At 43.6% G+C, this 13,751-nt stretch overlaps 2 protein-coding genes across 2 annotated transcripts in view; one reads left to right on the top strand and one right to left on the bottom strand.

The window, feature by feature from the left end:
• SMCHD1 (structural maintenance of chromosomes flexible hinge domain containing 1) overlaps window positions 1-13,751 on the top strand; it is a 1,054,086-nt gene that overhangs the window by 823,465 nt on the left and 216,870 nt on the right. The window lies entirely within an intron of this gene.
• On the bottom strand, window positions 643-13,655 carry LOC309555618 (uncharacterized protein; the record flags this gene model as incomplete). The annotated part of the gene is made up of 2 exons (XM_082257660.1): window positions 643-675; window positions 13,071-13,655. 2 exons carry the CDS (start codon window positions 13,653-13,655, stop codon window positions 643-645), a joined length of 618 nt encoding a protein of 205 aa, XP_082113786.1.

Here is a 13,751-nt window from a genome sequence, read left to right as displayed (position 1 = left end):
GCGGTGGAAGAAGCCATAAGGGCATTCGAAAGCGACATTTCAGGAAAAGAAGTCCAGATCCATTCAGACAATGCTACAACAGTAGCTTACCTGAACCATAAGGGAGGGACCAGGTCCGACACCCTGTTAAAATTAACTCAGGAGATACTGTGCTGGGCAGAAGAGAGAGTGATTTCCCTATCAGCGGTACACATAAAAGGGAAGGACAATTGGGAGGCAGACTTCCTCAGTCGCCTTTTCATCAAGCAGACAGAGTGAGAACTGAATCCCAGAGTGTTTCAGCTTCTAGTTCGGAAGTTTGGTCAGCAGGAAGTGGATATGTTTGCCACTTGGCAGAACAAAAAAGTAAGCCTGTTCTTTTTCCCTGTCACAACAGAAGGACATGTTGGGCTTGGATGCTCTGGCGCAGCCGTGGCAGTTCAAGCTAGCATATCCATTTCCTCCTCTAAGTCTGATTCCGAGAGTTCTACAGAAGTTCAGTGGATGTCCGGACCTACGTCTCAATTTGATTGCGCCTTGGTGGCCCAAGAGGACTTGGTTCGCAACTCTGATGTCCCTGTCAATATCAGCCCCTTGGAAACTCCCATAGATTCCAGACCTGTTACTACAGGGACCATTTATTCACCCCAGACCGTAAATTTTTCAATTAACAGCCTGGTTAGTGAGCGCCAGATTCTGAAAGACAAAGGTTGTTCAGATAGGGTCATTGATACCCTCCTCCTAAGTAGGAAACCTGTGACAAGGAAAATTTATTCCAAAATTTTAAAAGATTCTGTACTTGGCAGAGTCAGAAGAAGAATTCCTCTGCCTCGATCCCCGTGGTCCTGGAATTTTTACAAGACGGGGGTAGATAAGGGTGTGGCAGTTAACACTCTTAGGGTACAGGTAACAGCACTTTCTGTTTCTCTAGATTAAGGCCTTGCCAAGGAACCTTTAATTAAAAGATTTTTGTTAGCAAGTGGAAGAGCTACCCCGATTAATAGGGCTAGTTTCCCAGCGTGGGACTTAACTCAGGTACTAGAGACATTATCTAGTGAACCCTTTGAACCTTTAGATAACATCCTGGGCCGAAAGAGCAGGAGCATCCTGTAAACAGATCCGCTATGCAGCCACCTGGTCCAGTCAAGATACCTTCCTAAAGCACTATCGTTTGGAAGTACTGTCTCAACAAGACCTTGCCTTTGCCAGAAAGGTTTTACAGGCAGTGGTCCCGCCCTAAGGTAGGCCGGTATGGATTCCTTTATTATCCTCTCATATGTAGGCCGTCCTGGAAGGGTGATAGAGAAAACTTACCGTTTTCTTGGAACCCTTCCAGGACGGCCGGCCTACTTCCTGCCCTGGTGTAGTGGTGAGTTAAATAAAATAAAATAAAAAAATGTGTATGTAACTGTTATTGAATAACTGTGTCCCTTGAAGGTCGGTTGGAAAGTTACTTTTCTATTACTGAAGCTCAAGGTATGGGTGGGACCTTTTTAACAGCTGCAAATTAGTTGTGTTTCCTGTAGGGTGGAGCCACAATCTCTCATATGTAGGCAGTCCTGGAAGGGTTCCAAGAAAGACCGTTACTGGTACACTAACTGTAAGTTTTCTAGAGACTGGTTTCCTTGCGTTTATTAGTGTATGAACTGTAGGACCTGATACACCCCGCTCCTTCAAGATTAAGGCTTCAATAGCCAAGCCGTCAAATTTAGAGACTGTACAGTAGGGTGGAATATCGGACCTTTAGAGAGTAGGTCTGGACGCAGTGGAAGGGCCCAAGGCCTCGTCACGGCCAACCTCTGGACTTGTGCAAACCAAACCCTCCTCAGTCATGCCAGAGCGACCAGAATTACTGGTTTCCCTTCTAGCTGGATTCTGCACAACAGAAGCGGTATCAGCTGCACTGAAGGAAAGGCATACATCAGGGAATACTCCTCCCAAGGAGTCACCAAGCATCCACTCCGACTGCGAGTATATCCCTGGTCCTGGACACAAATATCTTCAACTTGTTGAACCTGGATGCCAACAGATCTACATCTTGGACCCAGTGTCTCTCCACACACATCGGTTTGTAAGGCTTCACGAGCAGCTCAGAGCACACCGGTCTGTCATCTGGGAGTAACAGCCGTCACGGATCCGAAGAAGTTCTCTGAGTGGCGGACGAAACGCGTCATCCAGTGGCAGCTGTTAGTCCCAGATGACAGGCAGGTGTTCTCTGAGCTGCTCGTGAAGCCTTACAAACCGATGTGTGTGGAGAGACACTGACCGGCGGTAGCTGCCATACTCACCACACTTTATATTGGAAAAAGTAGAAGCCAGCTCATGGGATCACTCTCTTCAGCCTCATCTCCCTTTACTAACACAGATACTTCATTTGGACACTCTGAAACTGGCTCCTAAGTTCTTATCACCAGCCTGGTCACGGTCAACTTTGGAACTTCATATTGGGGGCACAAGTGACAAGAAGCAGTGAGTATTACACTCCTCATGTTTGGGTGATATAGTATTTTCCTGCTTAGGCTCCCCTCTATCTGCATTGAACCATTTATCCAAGGTGGATGTGTGCTTGAACTTTCAGCTATTTATACTCTTTGATTGAAATACCTGACATCAGTGGAATATACTGTTTTTCCATTCACCTATAGTCAGTCTCAGAATCTCCCTTTGGATGGACTTTGTATTTACACCAGCAAATGTTTCATCAGGTGTGTTCCACTACAATGCTGATTATTTGGATCAGCTCATGCTGCCTTATCAGATATTAAGCACTCTGAAGAGTGACCCACACCTCCAACATTGAATTTGACTTTTTGAAATGTGATACACTTATCACTGTGGTTCTTAACTCACGTTTCAAGTTGACTTCAAGTCATGTAATTTATGCCAACCATCACATTGCTACTGTGCTTCAATACATAGTGGGAGTTCTGATATCTGCACTGGACTGTCTATCAAATGTGGATGTGTGTTTGAACTTCCATTCATTATACTCCTTGATTGGAATACCTGACATCCGTGGAATATACTGTTTTTCCATTTACTCATAGTCAGTCTCAGAATCTCCTTTTGGTTGGACTGTGTATTTACACCAGCAAATGTTTCATTAGGTGTGTCCTCTTACTATGCTGCTACTGTGCTTCAATACATAGTGGGAGTTCTGATATCTGCACTGGACTGTCTATCAAATGTGGATGTGTGTTTGAACTTCCATTCATTATACTCCTTGATTGAAATACCTGACATCCGTGGAATATACTGTTTTTCCATTTACTCATAGTCAGTCTCAGAATCTCCTTTTGGTTGGACTGTGTATTTACACCAGCAAATGTTTCATTAGGTGTGTCCTCTTACTATGCTGATTAATTGGATCAGCTCATGTTGCTTTATCTGAAATACAGCACTCTGAAGAGCGATCCACATCTGAAGAGCGATCCACACCTGCAATATTGAATCAGATTTTTTTGAAATGTGATACACTTACTGTGGTTTTCAGATTGATTCCAAGTCATGCAATTAATGCTAACTATCACATTGCTATTGTGTTTCACAGCATAGCGGGAGTTTTGCTTATTCTACAGCTGTAAGTGACATATCCCCTGTATTCATTCACCTGCACTGTCATTGGGATGTTCTTTTAATCATGTTAATGTCATGTTTTGTGATTTGTGTTTGCAGATATGTGTGACAATATGTTATTAATTCTCAATTATTGAATAAAGTATTTTTTTTTACCCTTCACATCGCGTGGGTATCGCCTTATCTTGTGAATGGTTACTCCCATTCCATTTTGTTTTTGATGGTTCTACTCCCATAGGTTCCGCACACCCCCCTTTTGGGGTGAGTTTGTGAAGGATTACCCCCACCAACCAGTTTTTTGACTGGGATCCTTTTTGAATAGACTCAAAAAGTCAGCCTGCCAGTTCTCTATTCTCGGAATAAAAACTGCTGTCAGGCGTGGCACAAACTTCTCTGCCCAAGACAGGATGAAATCCACCTCTTTCTGGGCTGACCGACTCTTTTTGCCTCCTTGAATGTTGATATAAGCCACAGCCATGGAATTGTCAGATTGTACCCTGACAGGGTGACCCAGAAGTTCATACTTTCAAAGCCTGCCTGACTGCTCGGAATTCCAAAACGTTGATGGGGAGACCTTTCTGTACCCAAGACCATTTCCCCTGGACAGTGGCTTTCTCTAGACCCGCTCCACCAGTTGGAGAGACTGGCATCAGTAGTCACTATTTTCCAGGTCACTGGAAGAAAGAATTTCCCCTTCTCGAGATTTCTGGTCAACAAACACCAATTTAGACTCTGACGTACTCTTGGTACCAGAGACATGGACCGGTCCAGAGACTGAACCTTTCTGGTCCAGGTAGACAGAATGTTGTTCTGTAAGGGTCTGGCATGGAATTGAGCATAGGGAATTGCCTCGAATGCAGACACCATCTTCCCCAATAACTTCATACAAAGAGGTATAGAAGGATATCTCAGCCTTACTACGGACCGAACCTGATCCTTCACGTCTGTGACCTTTCTTGCTGGCGAGAATATCTTTGCCTGTGTTGTGTCCACAAGAAGGCCCAGGTATTCCAGACGCTGGACCGGCTGTAATGCTGACTTTACCAAGTTCAGTATCCAACCCAGATGTTCTAGGATCTGCACGGTCTAGTGGACATTTTGGCTTAGAGCCAAAGCCGATCGATCTATTAGTAATAGATTGTCCAGATATCCTATTATAGATATCCCTCGGGACCTTAGAACAACCAATACTGGAGCTAGGATCTTTGTGAAAACTCTTCGAGCTGTGGCTAACCCGAAGGGCAGGGCCACAAACTAAAAATTAAGTTTCTCTATTGAAAAGCGTAGGAACCTTTGATGAGCCTGGCATATAGGCACGTGAAGATATGCATCCTTGATGTCTATGGATGCTAGAAATTCCTCTCCCTCGAGGGAGGCTATGACTGAACGAATTGACTTCATATGGAAAGTACGAACATTCAGAAACTGGTTTAAAGCTTTGAGATCCAGAATAGGTCTCGCATTCCCTGTTTGGTTTGGGGACTACAAACAGGTTTGAGTAAAAAACCCTTGAACTTTTCGTTCTCTGGAACCTCTATCATCACTTTTTGAGCCTTCAGCTGGTCTAATGGCAGAAAAAGAGACATTCTTTTTAGGGGATCTGTCAGTATACCTGACCTTATAAACCGGGGATACGGGAACACCCGTAATTCCAGTTTGTACCCCTGTGAAATGATGGAGATAACCCAGTTGTCTTGGATCAATTCCACACAAAGCTTTGAGAACTGCCGCAGACTACCCCCCCCCCCCACCCACCCCCCACCACCCACGTGAGTGGGGCACCCCTTCACAGAGAGGGCTTAGCGGAAGACTTGGCTGATTTCTGGGCCCAGAGCTTTTCTGACCCTGCCCTGAAGGCTTGGTTCCGGATCCAGATGGTTGAGGCCGTCGCCACTGTCTGGAAGTTGAAGCACTGGTAGTATGAGTGCTGGGGATTTTGAAAGAAGGACGCTTGCTCTTCCTTTTCGCCGGTAGCAAGGTACTCTTCCCCCCCCCCCAACCCCCCAAGATCTTTTGGATATACTTATCCAGATCATCACCTTAAGGCGTTCTCCCTGAAAAGGGAAGCCAGCCAGTATTTTTTTTACATAGTAATTCCGCAGACCAATTCTTTAACCAAAGGATTTTGCGCATATGCGCTGATATCAGAGAAAATCGTCACATTTGACTTATGCAGTCCGTAAGAGCATTCACCGCAAAACATAACGTGCAAGGTAAATCTGACAGATCTTTCATAGACTCTCCTTTAGAAGGAACTGAGGAACGGTCTTGGACACTCGCTTCATACGGTCTTTTAAAGCTTGACAAACTCCTATGGCTGCTATTGCTTGTTGAATCGCAGAACCTGCAGCCTCAAAGGAGGCTTTCAATAAAGATTTCAACTTTTTATCTGCTGGATCTTTAAAAAACCTGGGCATTATCCACAGGACAGGTTAAACTCTTGTTAACTGCAGAAATTGAAGCATCCACAGTGGGTATATTCCATTTCTTAGTAAACTTTTCCTCCATAGGATATAATAATGAAAACCTTTTAGGAGGAGCAAAACTCCGGATGGTCCCAGTTTTTTTGCATTTCTTGCTCCAAGAGCGAATGCATGGGAAATGTCTGAGGACTAGGGCGCAATGAGGAAAAAGAGACTTCAGCTGTCTCTAGGGGAGGAAATTTGTATCTAGACCGGACCATTTCAGTAAGAGACTGAATGAACAATCTCTGGGCCTGAGAGGTAGATAAGAGACTCCTCTGACCCTGACTCCCCAAAAGTGGAAAACTTAGCTTGACCTTCCATAGGGTCACCATTAGCTGCTTCTTCCACATCCTCTGCCCAATCCTGATCTGACTCAGGGGGTGGCTCAGATGAGAGAGATCTATCACGTTTCTTCCTGTGAGATGCTGCAATGATACCAGCAATCCTAACCCAAGGCTGGCCAATGCCACAGCCAAATCGTCCTTAGTGACATAGGTTGCAGGAGAAGTGCTAAGAGTAGCTACTATGCCTGACAACCGTAATGGCTCAGATTGGCAAGATGCCTCTAGCTCGTCAGGAGGAGTTGACACAGTGGAAACCCAGCTAGGACCTTCAAGGCCTGATGGCATCACAGTGCATTTCCCAACGGTGCCCCCCCTGGCCCTTTTTCGGGCAGACATTGCTTTAAAGCAAGACAAACTTGAGGTACTATCTTTAAGTGTACTCAAGGCTTGTGCCAAGGTTATACAGCCTAATGCACACAGCACTGATTATCCCAAGATACAGGACCTGTTTGTGTCAGTAGCATACACCCACAGTGACTCACGCAACCCAGCTGCTGCTGCTCTGTGTCCCTTTTGGCCTCTAACAGAGGCTAGTGTGTTGGAAACAGTTCCTTACATAACGCTTTCATTTATGCTGTATCGCGCATGTGCAGTGTGCTACGTGGCGTCCACTTGTATGCTACGTGGCGTCCACTCTCCACACGGCGTACGCCTGTACTTAAAGACAAAGATTCCCATGCGTGCGCAAATAGGCCTACTCCATAGACACGCGATCAAGGCAGAGGCTTATGCGCTAGGGCGAAAACAACAACCATATGGTTTGAGACCAGCTTAGGCTGAATTTTGTTTGTCACAGCTGATACCTTTCAGGTAATCAGCTCAGGGAAAAAACACAATGTGATAACAATAGGCAAAGAAATAATGATTTAAATCAAGCTTTGCAATGATCCCACAACTGTCTCAACAAGATGTAACTTGCAAGCATAAAATCCATAGTCTCGTGGAGGCCGGATACATATGGCGCATGGTCTCATAAAATATTTACAATTTGCAATTATGCCAGCAATGTTTACCTTAAAGGTTTGTTGAATAAGTAAATATTTGAAATTGGACTCACTAGTCCAGCTGCAGGATTCTGCTTTAAACAGAAATCCAATCTTCACCCATCACGACGAGCATTGTCTTGGTGACCTTCAAGGACTGGGTCCCCTTATTTTAGAGGGGACATGGCCTTGGACCTGTAGAGCACCCTGCATGAAGCGCTTTTGGGGATTGGTATTTCAAGGGTCCGGATCAAAGGGTCCAGCGCCTAAAAAGGACAGCATTACAGGCAAAACCTCGTATCTGCTTCCCGAGGCTCAGGTACCATCTTTTTGGTCCATTGAATGTTTAGGATGGATCTGATAGCTAACCCCTTAGATTCCATGATCTTTTATTGGGGGTAAACAGCATAACTTCTGCCTTCATTTGAAGAAAAAGCAAGAAAAATGTGGAGAGACTCTCCACAATGACCATCACCTCTAGACACTGGCGAAAAAACTGAGGTACTCCCTGTGTGTGAGGTGTTATATAGGGGGCATGAATTCTGATTGGTTGCCAGTGTCCTTCACCTAAAGGTGGCTATATAACCCATACGTTATGATTTATAGCTCTGTATCTGGTGATGTACGAAAATAAACATGTTTTTTACTTTTGGATATAGTGTAGAGGGATTAGAACACCTGTCAGGCTTTCTGTTGCTGTCTGTACTTCTTTTAGGCTACATTCACACCTGAGCGTAGCGTTTTTCGCGCGTTTTTTACCGCGATTTTTGCGGCGTTTTTTACCGCGATTTTTGTGCAGGCGTTTTTAGATTGAATAGAGATCAATGGAAAACGCCTGTAATCTGCCCAAAAAGAAGCTCATGTACTTTTTTGAGCGTTGGGCGTTTTGTAAACAGCGTCAAAACGCTCAGATGTGAACAGGGGCCATTGAAATGAATAGGATTTGTCTTGTTGGGCGTTTTGAGAGCTGATCCTAGAGCAGAAAAACGCCCCAAAAACGCCCCAAAACGCCTAGATGTGAACAGAGCCTTAGGGAAATTCACCTTCTCTATTGGTCTTGTTTACTATTATCGAAAGCTAAATAAAAATCCCAAATTTAGAGTTGATCCCAGAGCAATAATAGAGGGAAAATCTTCCAATGAGGACATTAGTTCTGGTGACACCCACAGATTTCCTCTCACTTCCTGTTTTAGCTATGGGACAGGAAATGAAGGGAAATCTCCTCAATGGGACAGAGATGGCAAAAAAAAAAAAAAATCATTACTCAATCCAAAATTAAAAAAAAATAAATGTATTTACACTTTTAGTGTCATTGTACAATAACCATATTAACATTTGTGTAGCACTTAATATATCCCAAAACCAGTGTATAAAAAATATTAATACCAATGTGACAGTGTTAAGTATAATATAAATATATTCCAGTAATATATGTATGTTGTAAAAAAAATTTAAACAGGTGACCTATTGATAATGAAAGTCCTCTTAAAGTTCTACAAAATTATGTGACCACATGACTCTGTTTACTGCAAAATCTTATGAAATTCTTTGATACTGTACACCTTCTTTCACACCTAATATATTATGCTCCCAACAAAGAATGAACCTCTAAATCATAGGAGGTCAACTGGAACTAGCCTATGACCATGCAATCTTAATTCAGATGTTCATACTCAAATCCTCAGTAGAAAGAAAAACAACAGTGTTCACTGCTTCTAAATGCAATTATCAAATACGTGGATTAAAACACATCAAAAACCTGTGTGAACACACCAATTACCACTGTGAACCACTCTTACTATTTGTAGTGTTTTACCCTTCACCCACACTTAGTGCCTGTTCACATCTATGCGGCTTAGACAGCTGACATCCTTCGTGACCTAATTGCGGCTTGCTTGCAACTTCATTAACAGAAGTGAATGCAAGCTGCCCCAAAGTGCAGGAACCTTTTTTTAAGTAGCTGCATCTTGCGTTGCACACATTATAATGGTTTTATTGTCGTTAAAGGGGTGTAACTTGTCATGCTACTTTGAACTCTTAAGTCCCGGCAGTGTGAACCGAGCCTTATGGTATTATGCTTATCGCAAAAAATACCTCTGAGTAATAGTAGGTCAGCTGGCCCATTAAGAACTCTCAGGTTGATATCCTTCAGCCAGCAAAAACATAGGGCTCACTGCTCCCAAAATCAATAACAGATTAAACACACTCACACAAATCCTAAATGCACTGACTCTTTAAGATCTCTGGGAATATTGTCCTCCATTCACAAGATCTCTCAATGCTATTTATTCCTGTTTTCATTCTTTTTTCTTGTTCTATATTTAATTGTAGATCTTCTATAGAGATTAGATTAAAAGTCAAATCCAAATTGCTTATACATGCTTCCACTCACTAAAAATGAATAATTTGGTAATAGTTACCTACAGTATCTGACAAAAGTGAGTACACCCCCTCCCATTTTTGTAGTTATTTGATTATCTCTTTTCATTTGACAACCCTGAAGAAATCAAACTTTGCTACAATGTCAAATAGTAAGTGTACAGCTTGTATAACAGTGTAAATTTGCTGTCCCCTCAAAATAACTCAACACACAGCCATTAATGTCTAAACTGTTGACAACAAAAGTGAGTACACCCCTAAGTGAAAATATTCAAATTGGGCCCAAAGTGTCAATATTTTGTGTGGCCACCAATATTTTCCAGCACTGCCTTAACCCTCTTGGGCATGGAGTTCACCAGAGATTCTAAGGTTGCCACTGGAGTCCTTTTCCACTCCATGACGACATCACGGAGCTGGTGGATGTTAGAGACCTTGCGCTCCTCCATCTTCCTTTTGAGGATGCCCCACAGATGCTGCTTTAGGTCTGGAGGTATGCTTGGCCAGTCCATCGCCATTACCCTCAGCCACTTTATCAAGGCGGTGGTAGTATTGGAGGTGTGTTTTGGGTCGTTATCAGAATACTGCCCAGCTGTCCAGTCTCCGAAGGGAGGGGATCATGCTCTGCTTCAGTATGTCACAGTACATGTTGGCATTCATGGTTCTCTCAATGAACTGTAGCTCTCCAGTGTCGGCAACACTCATGCAGCCCCAGACCATGACACTCCCACCACCATGCTTGACTGTAGGCAAGACACACTTGTCTTTGTACTCCTCACCTGGTTGCTGCCACACATGCTTGACACCATCTGATCCAAATAAGTTTATCTTGGTCTCATCAGACCACAGGACATGGTTCCAGTAATCCATCTCCTTAGTCTGCTTGTCTTTAGATAACTGTTGGCGGGCTCACTTGTGCATGATCTTTAGAAGAGGCTTCCTTCTGGGATCACAGCCATGCAGACCAATTTGATGCAGTGTGCGGCGTGTGGTCTGAGCACTGACAGACTGATGCCCCACCCCTTCAACCTCTACAGCAATGCTGGCAGCACTCATACGTCTATTTCCCAAAGACAACCTCTGGATATTACGCTGAGCACGTACACTCAACTTCATTGGTCGACCATAGCGAGGCCTGTTCTGAGTGGAACATGTCCTGTTAAACCGCTGTATGGATTTGGCCACCGTGCTGCAGCTCAGTTTCAGGGTCTTGGCAATCTTCCTATAGCCTAGGCCATCTTTATGTAGAGCAACAATTCTTTTTTCAGATCCTCAGAGTTTTTTTGCCATTAGTTGCCATGTTGAACTTCCAGTGATCAATATGAGAGAGTGAGAGCGATGACACCAAGTTTAACACACCTGCTCCCCATTCACACCTGAGACCTTGTAACACTAACGAGTCACATGACACCCTAGAGGGAAAATGGCTAATTGGGCCTGACTTGGACATTTTCACTAAGGGGTGTACTCACTTTTGTTGCCAGCGGGTTAGACATTAATGGCTGTGTGTTGAGTTATTTTGAGGGGACAGCAAATTTACACCGTTATACAATCTGTACACTCATTACTTTACATTGTAGCAAAGTGTCAATTCTTCAGTGTTGTCACATGAAAAGATATAATAAAAACTTTACGAAAATGTGAGGGGTATACTCAAAGGCAGAGAGATGAGTGAGATAGTGAGAGTGAGATACTGTATAAACTACTTCAATACAGTGCACTTTCCAGAGGTGGGGGACTTGAGTCACATGACTTGACTTAAGTCAGACTAAAGTCATCAGTTTGAGGACTTGAGACTTGCTTGACTAAAATTAATAAAAGACTCGACTTGACTTTGACTTGGTATTCATGACTTGAGACTTGACTTTGACTTGAGACATATGACTCGAAATGACTTTACTTTTTTAAGTTATTAAATATTTGCATTTTCTCAAGATGTGTTAAAGAAAATGAATGTCCCTGTTATGTTTCTGCCACCACAGTCACTTAAAACACCTCAGTGTGTTCTGATTTTTAGGACACTGGCTGTTTAACAATGGAAATACTTAACATGTTTTTAGTGACTGTGGTATTGCAACATGACTGGACGAAGGATTTTGAGCTGTTTGGGCATTCAAAGTGCTTCTTTAATATGCCAAGAAAAAAGCACTAAGCAGTTTTGTTAATGTTGAAAATAAAACAAAACCTTTCCTGACCACTGACTTTTTTTAACTGATTTAGTGCCGGTTCACACTGATGCGCTTGTACTGCGAATGCGTTGCGTTCTAAAAAGTCTCCAATCGCATGCACTTAAAAAATACATTGCATTCGTGACGGTCGTTCACATCTATGCGTTGCGATCTAGATGCGAATGTGATGCGATGAAAAAAAGGGTCTTGTGCGAGTTTACAGTGCTGCGTTGCGAATTTAGTCTCCATAGACATCAATGTAAATCGCTCTGAACTCGCATGTACAGTTCAGATATGTGCGAATATGTGTATAGTTTGTCCCGACAGCTACACCCCCCTATTTCCTGTCCCGAGCCTGCATGTGACATCCACAAACATCTTCATCAACAAACATGGCACCCAAACGTGTTGGGATCGACAATGAGGAGCTGATCAGGCTTGTCCGTTCCAGGCCATATATATGGGACAGCCGTACTGCAGAGTACAAAAACAACGCTATGAAGAAAAGAGGGTGGGAAGAAATTTGTGCAAGCCTGTATGAGGACTGGAGTGGATTCACAACTCAAGAGCGCAAAAAGAAAGGTATGTGTATATATTCTCCTATGGGGGGGCCATGTTTTAAGGGGATCTATGTGAGGGGGCCAAGTTTTAAATGGGGATCTATGTGGGGGGGCCATGTTTTAAGGGGATCTATGGGGGGGCCAAGTTTTAAGGGGATCTATGGGGGGGGCCAAGTTTTAAGGGGATCTTTGGGGGAGGGCAAGTTTTAAATGGGGATCTATGTGGGGGGGCCAAGTTTTAAATGGGGATCTATGTGGGGGGGGGCCAAGCTTTAAATGGGGATCTATGGGGGGGCCAAGTTTTAAATGGGGATCTGACTCTGTGGAAGACAATGCATGCTCAGTATGTAACCACAGACGAAAAGAAATGCATTACGCAATGTTGAACATTTGAACAATAGTTTATTTATTGAAACAAAGTACAGTAAAAATTAATTAATACTCTTTATTGTATGGAATCAAGCTGCCATGGCACTTGACCAGCAGGACTCATAAAGTAGTCAGTGAAATTCTCCCTGATGTTGGCCCCTCTGTAGTTTCCCCTGGTGTGGATCCACTCTGCGCCTTCCATATCATCCATCAGGGAGTCCTCGAAGAGGTATCCATCTCGCGATCTTACAAAGTTGTGGAGTACACAGGCAGCTTTGACGGCAATTATGGCGTTATCCGTGGTTAGAGTCAGTGGCGTGTGTAGAAAGCGCCACTTATTTGCCAGAATACCAAAACTGCACTCCACAACTCTGCGCGCTCTTGTGAGCCTGTAGTTAAACACTCTCTTTTCAACAGTCAGTGAGCGATTAGCATACGGGCGAAGCAGGTGTTCCGAAAGTGCAAAAGCCTCATCACCAACAAAAACAAATGGGAGGCTTTGCTGAGATGTTCCAGGCAGTGGTCTTTCATGTGGGAGGTCCAGGCTTTTTTCACGCAGCATTTTTCCAAAACTGGAGTGGGAAAAAATACTGGAGTCGGAACTGCTCCCATATGAACCAACATCTATGTAGATGAATGAGTAGTTTGCATCCGCCACTGCCAGCAAAACCAAAGAAAAATATTTTTTGTAATTGAAATATTTGGTGCCGCTACCAACTGGTCTCACAATCCTAATGTGCTTGCCATCTATAGCACCGACACAATTAGGGAAGTTGCAGCGTTGCCAAAAAAGATCAGCTACAGAGATCCACTCCTCTTTGGTTGGTTTTCTCATCACCACATCTCTTAGGACCTCCCAGATGGCAATACAGGTATCACGAACAATTGTGCTCACAGTAGATTTCCCCAATTTGAACTCGTAATGCAGGCT

The sequence above is a fragment of the Pelophylax lessonae genome, assembly GCF_965119305.1.
Source record: "Pelophylax lessonae genome assembly, chromosome: 5".
NCBI lineage: Eukaryota > Metazoa > Chordata > Amphibia > Anura > Ranidae > Pelophylax > Pelophylax lessonae.
This window is presented reverse-complemented; position numbering and strand designations above follow the sequence as displayed.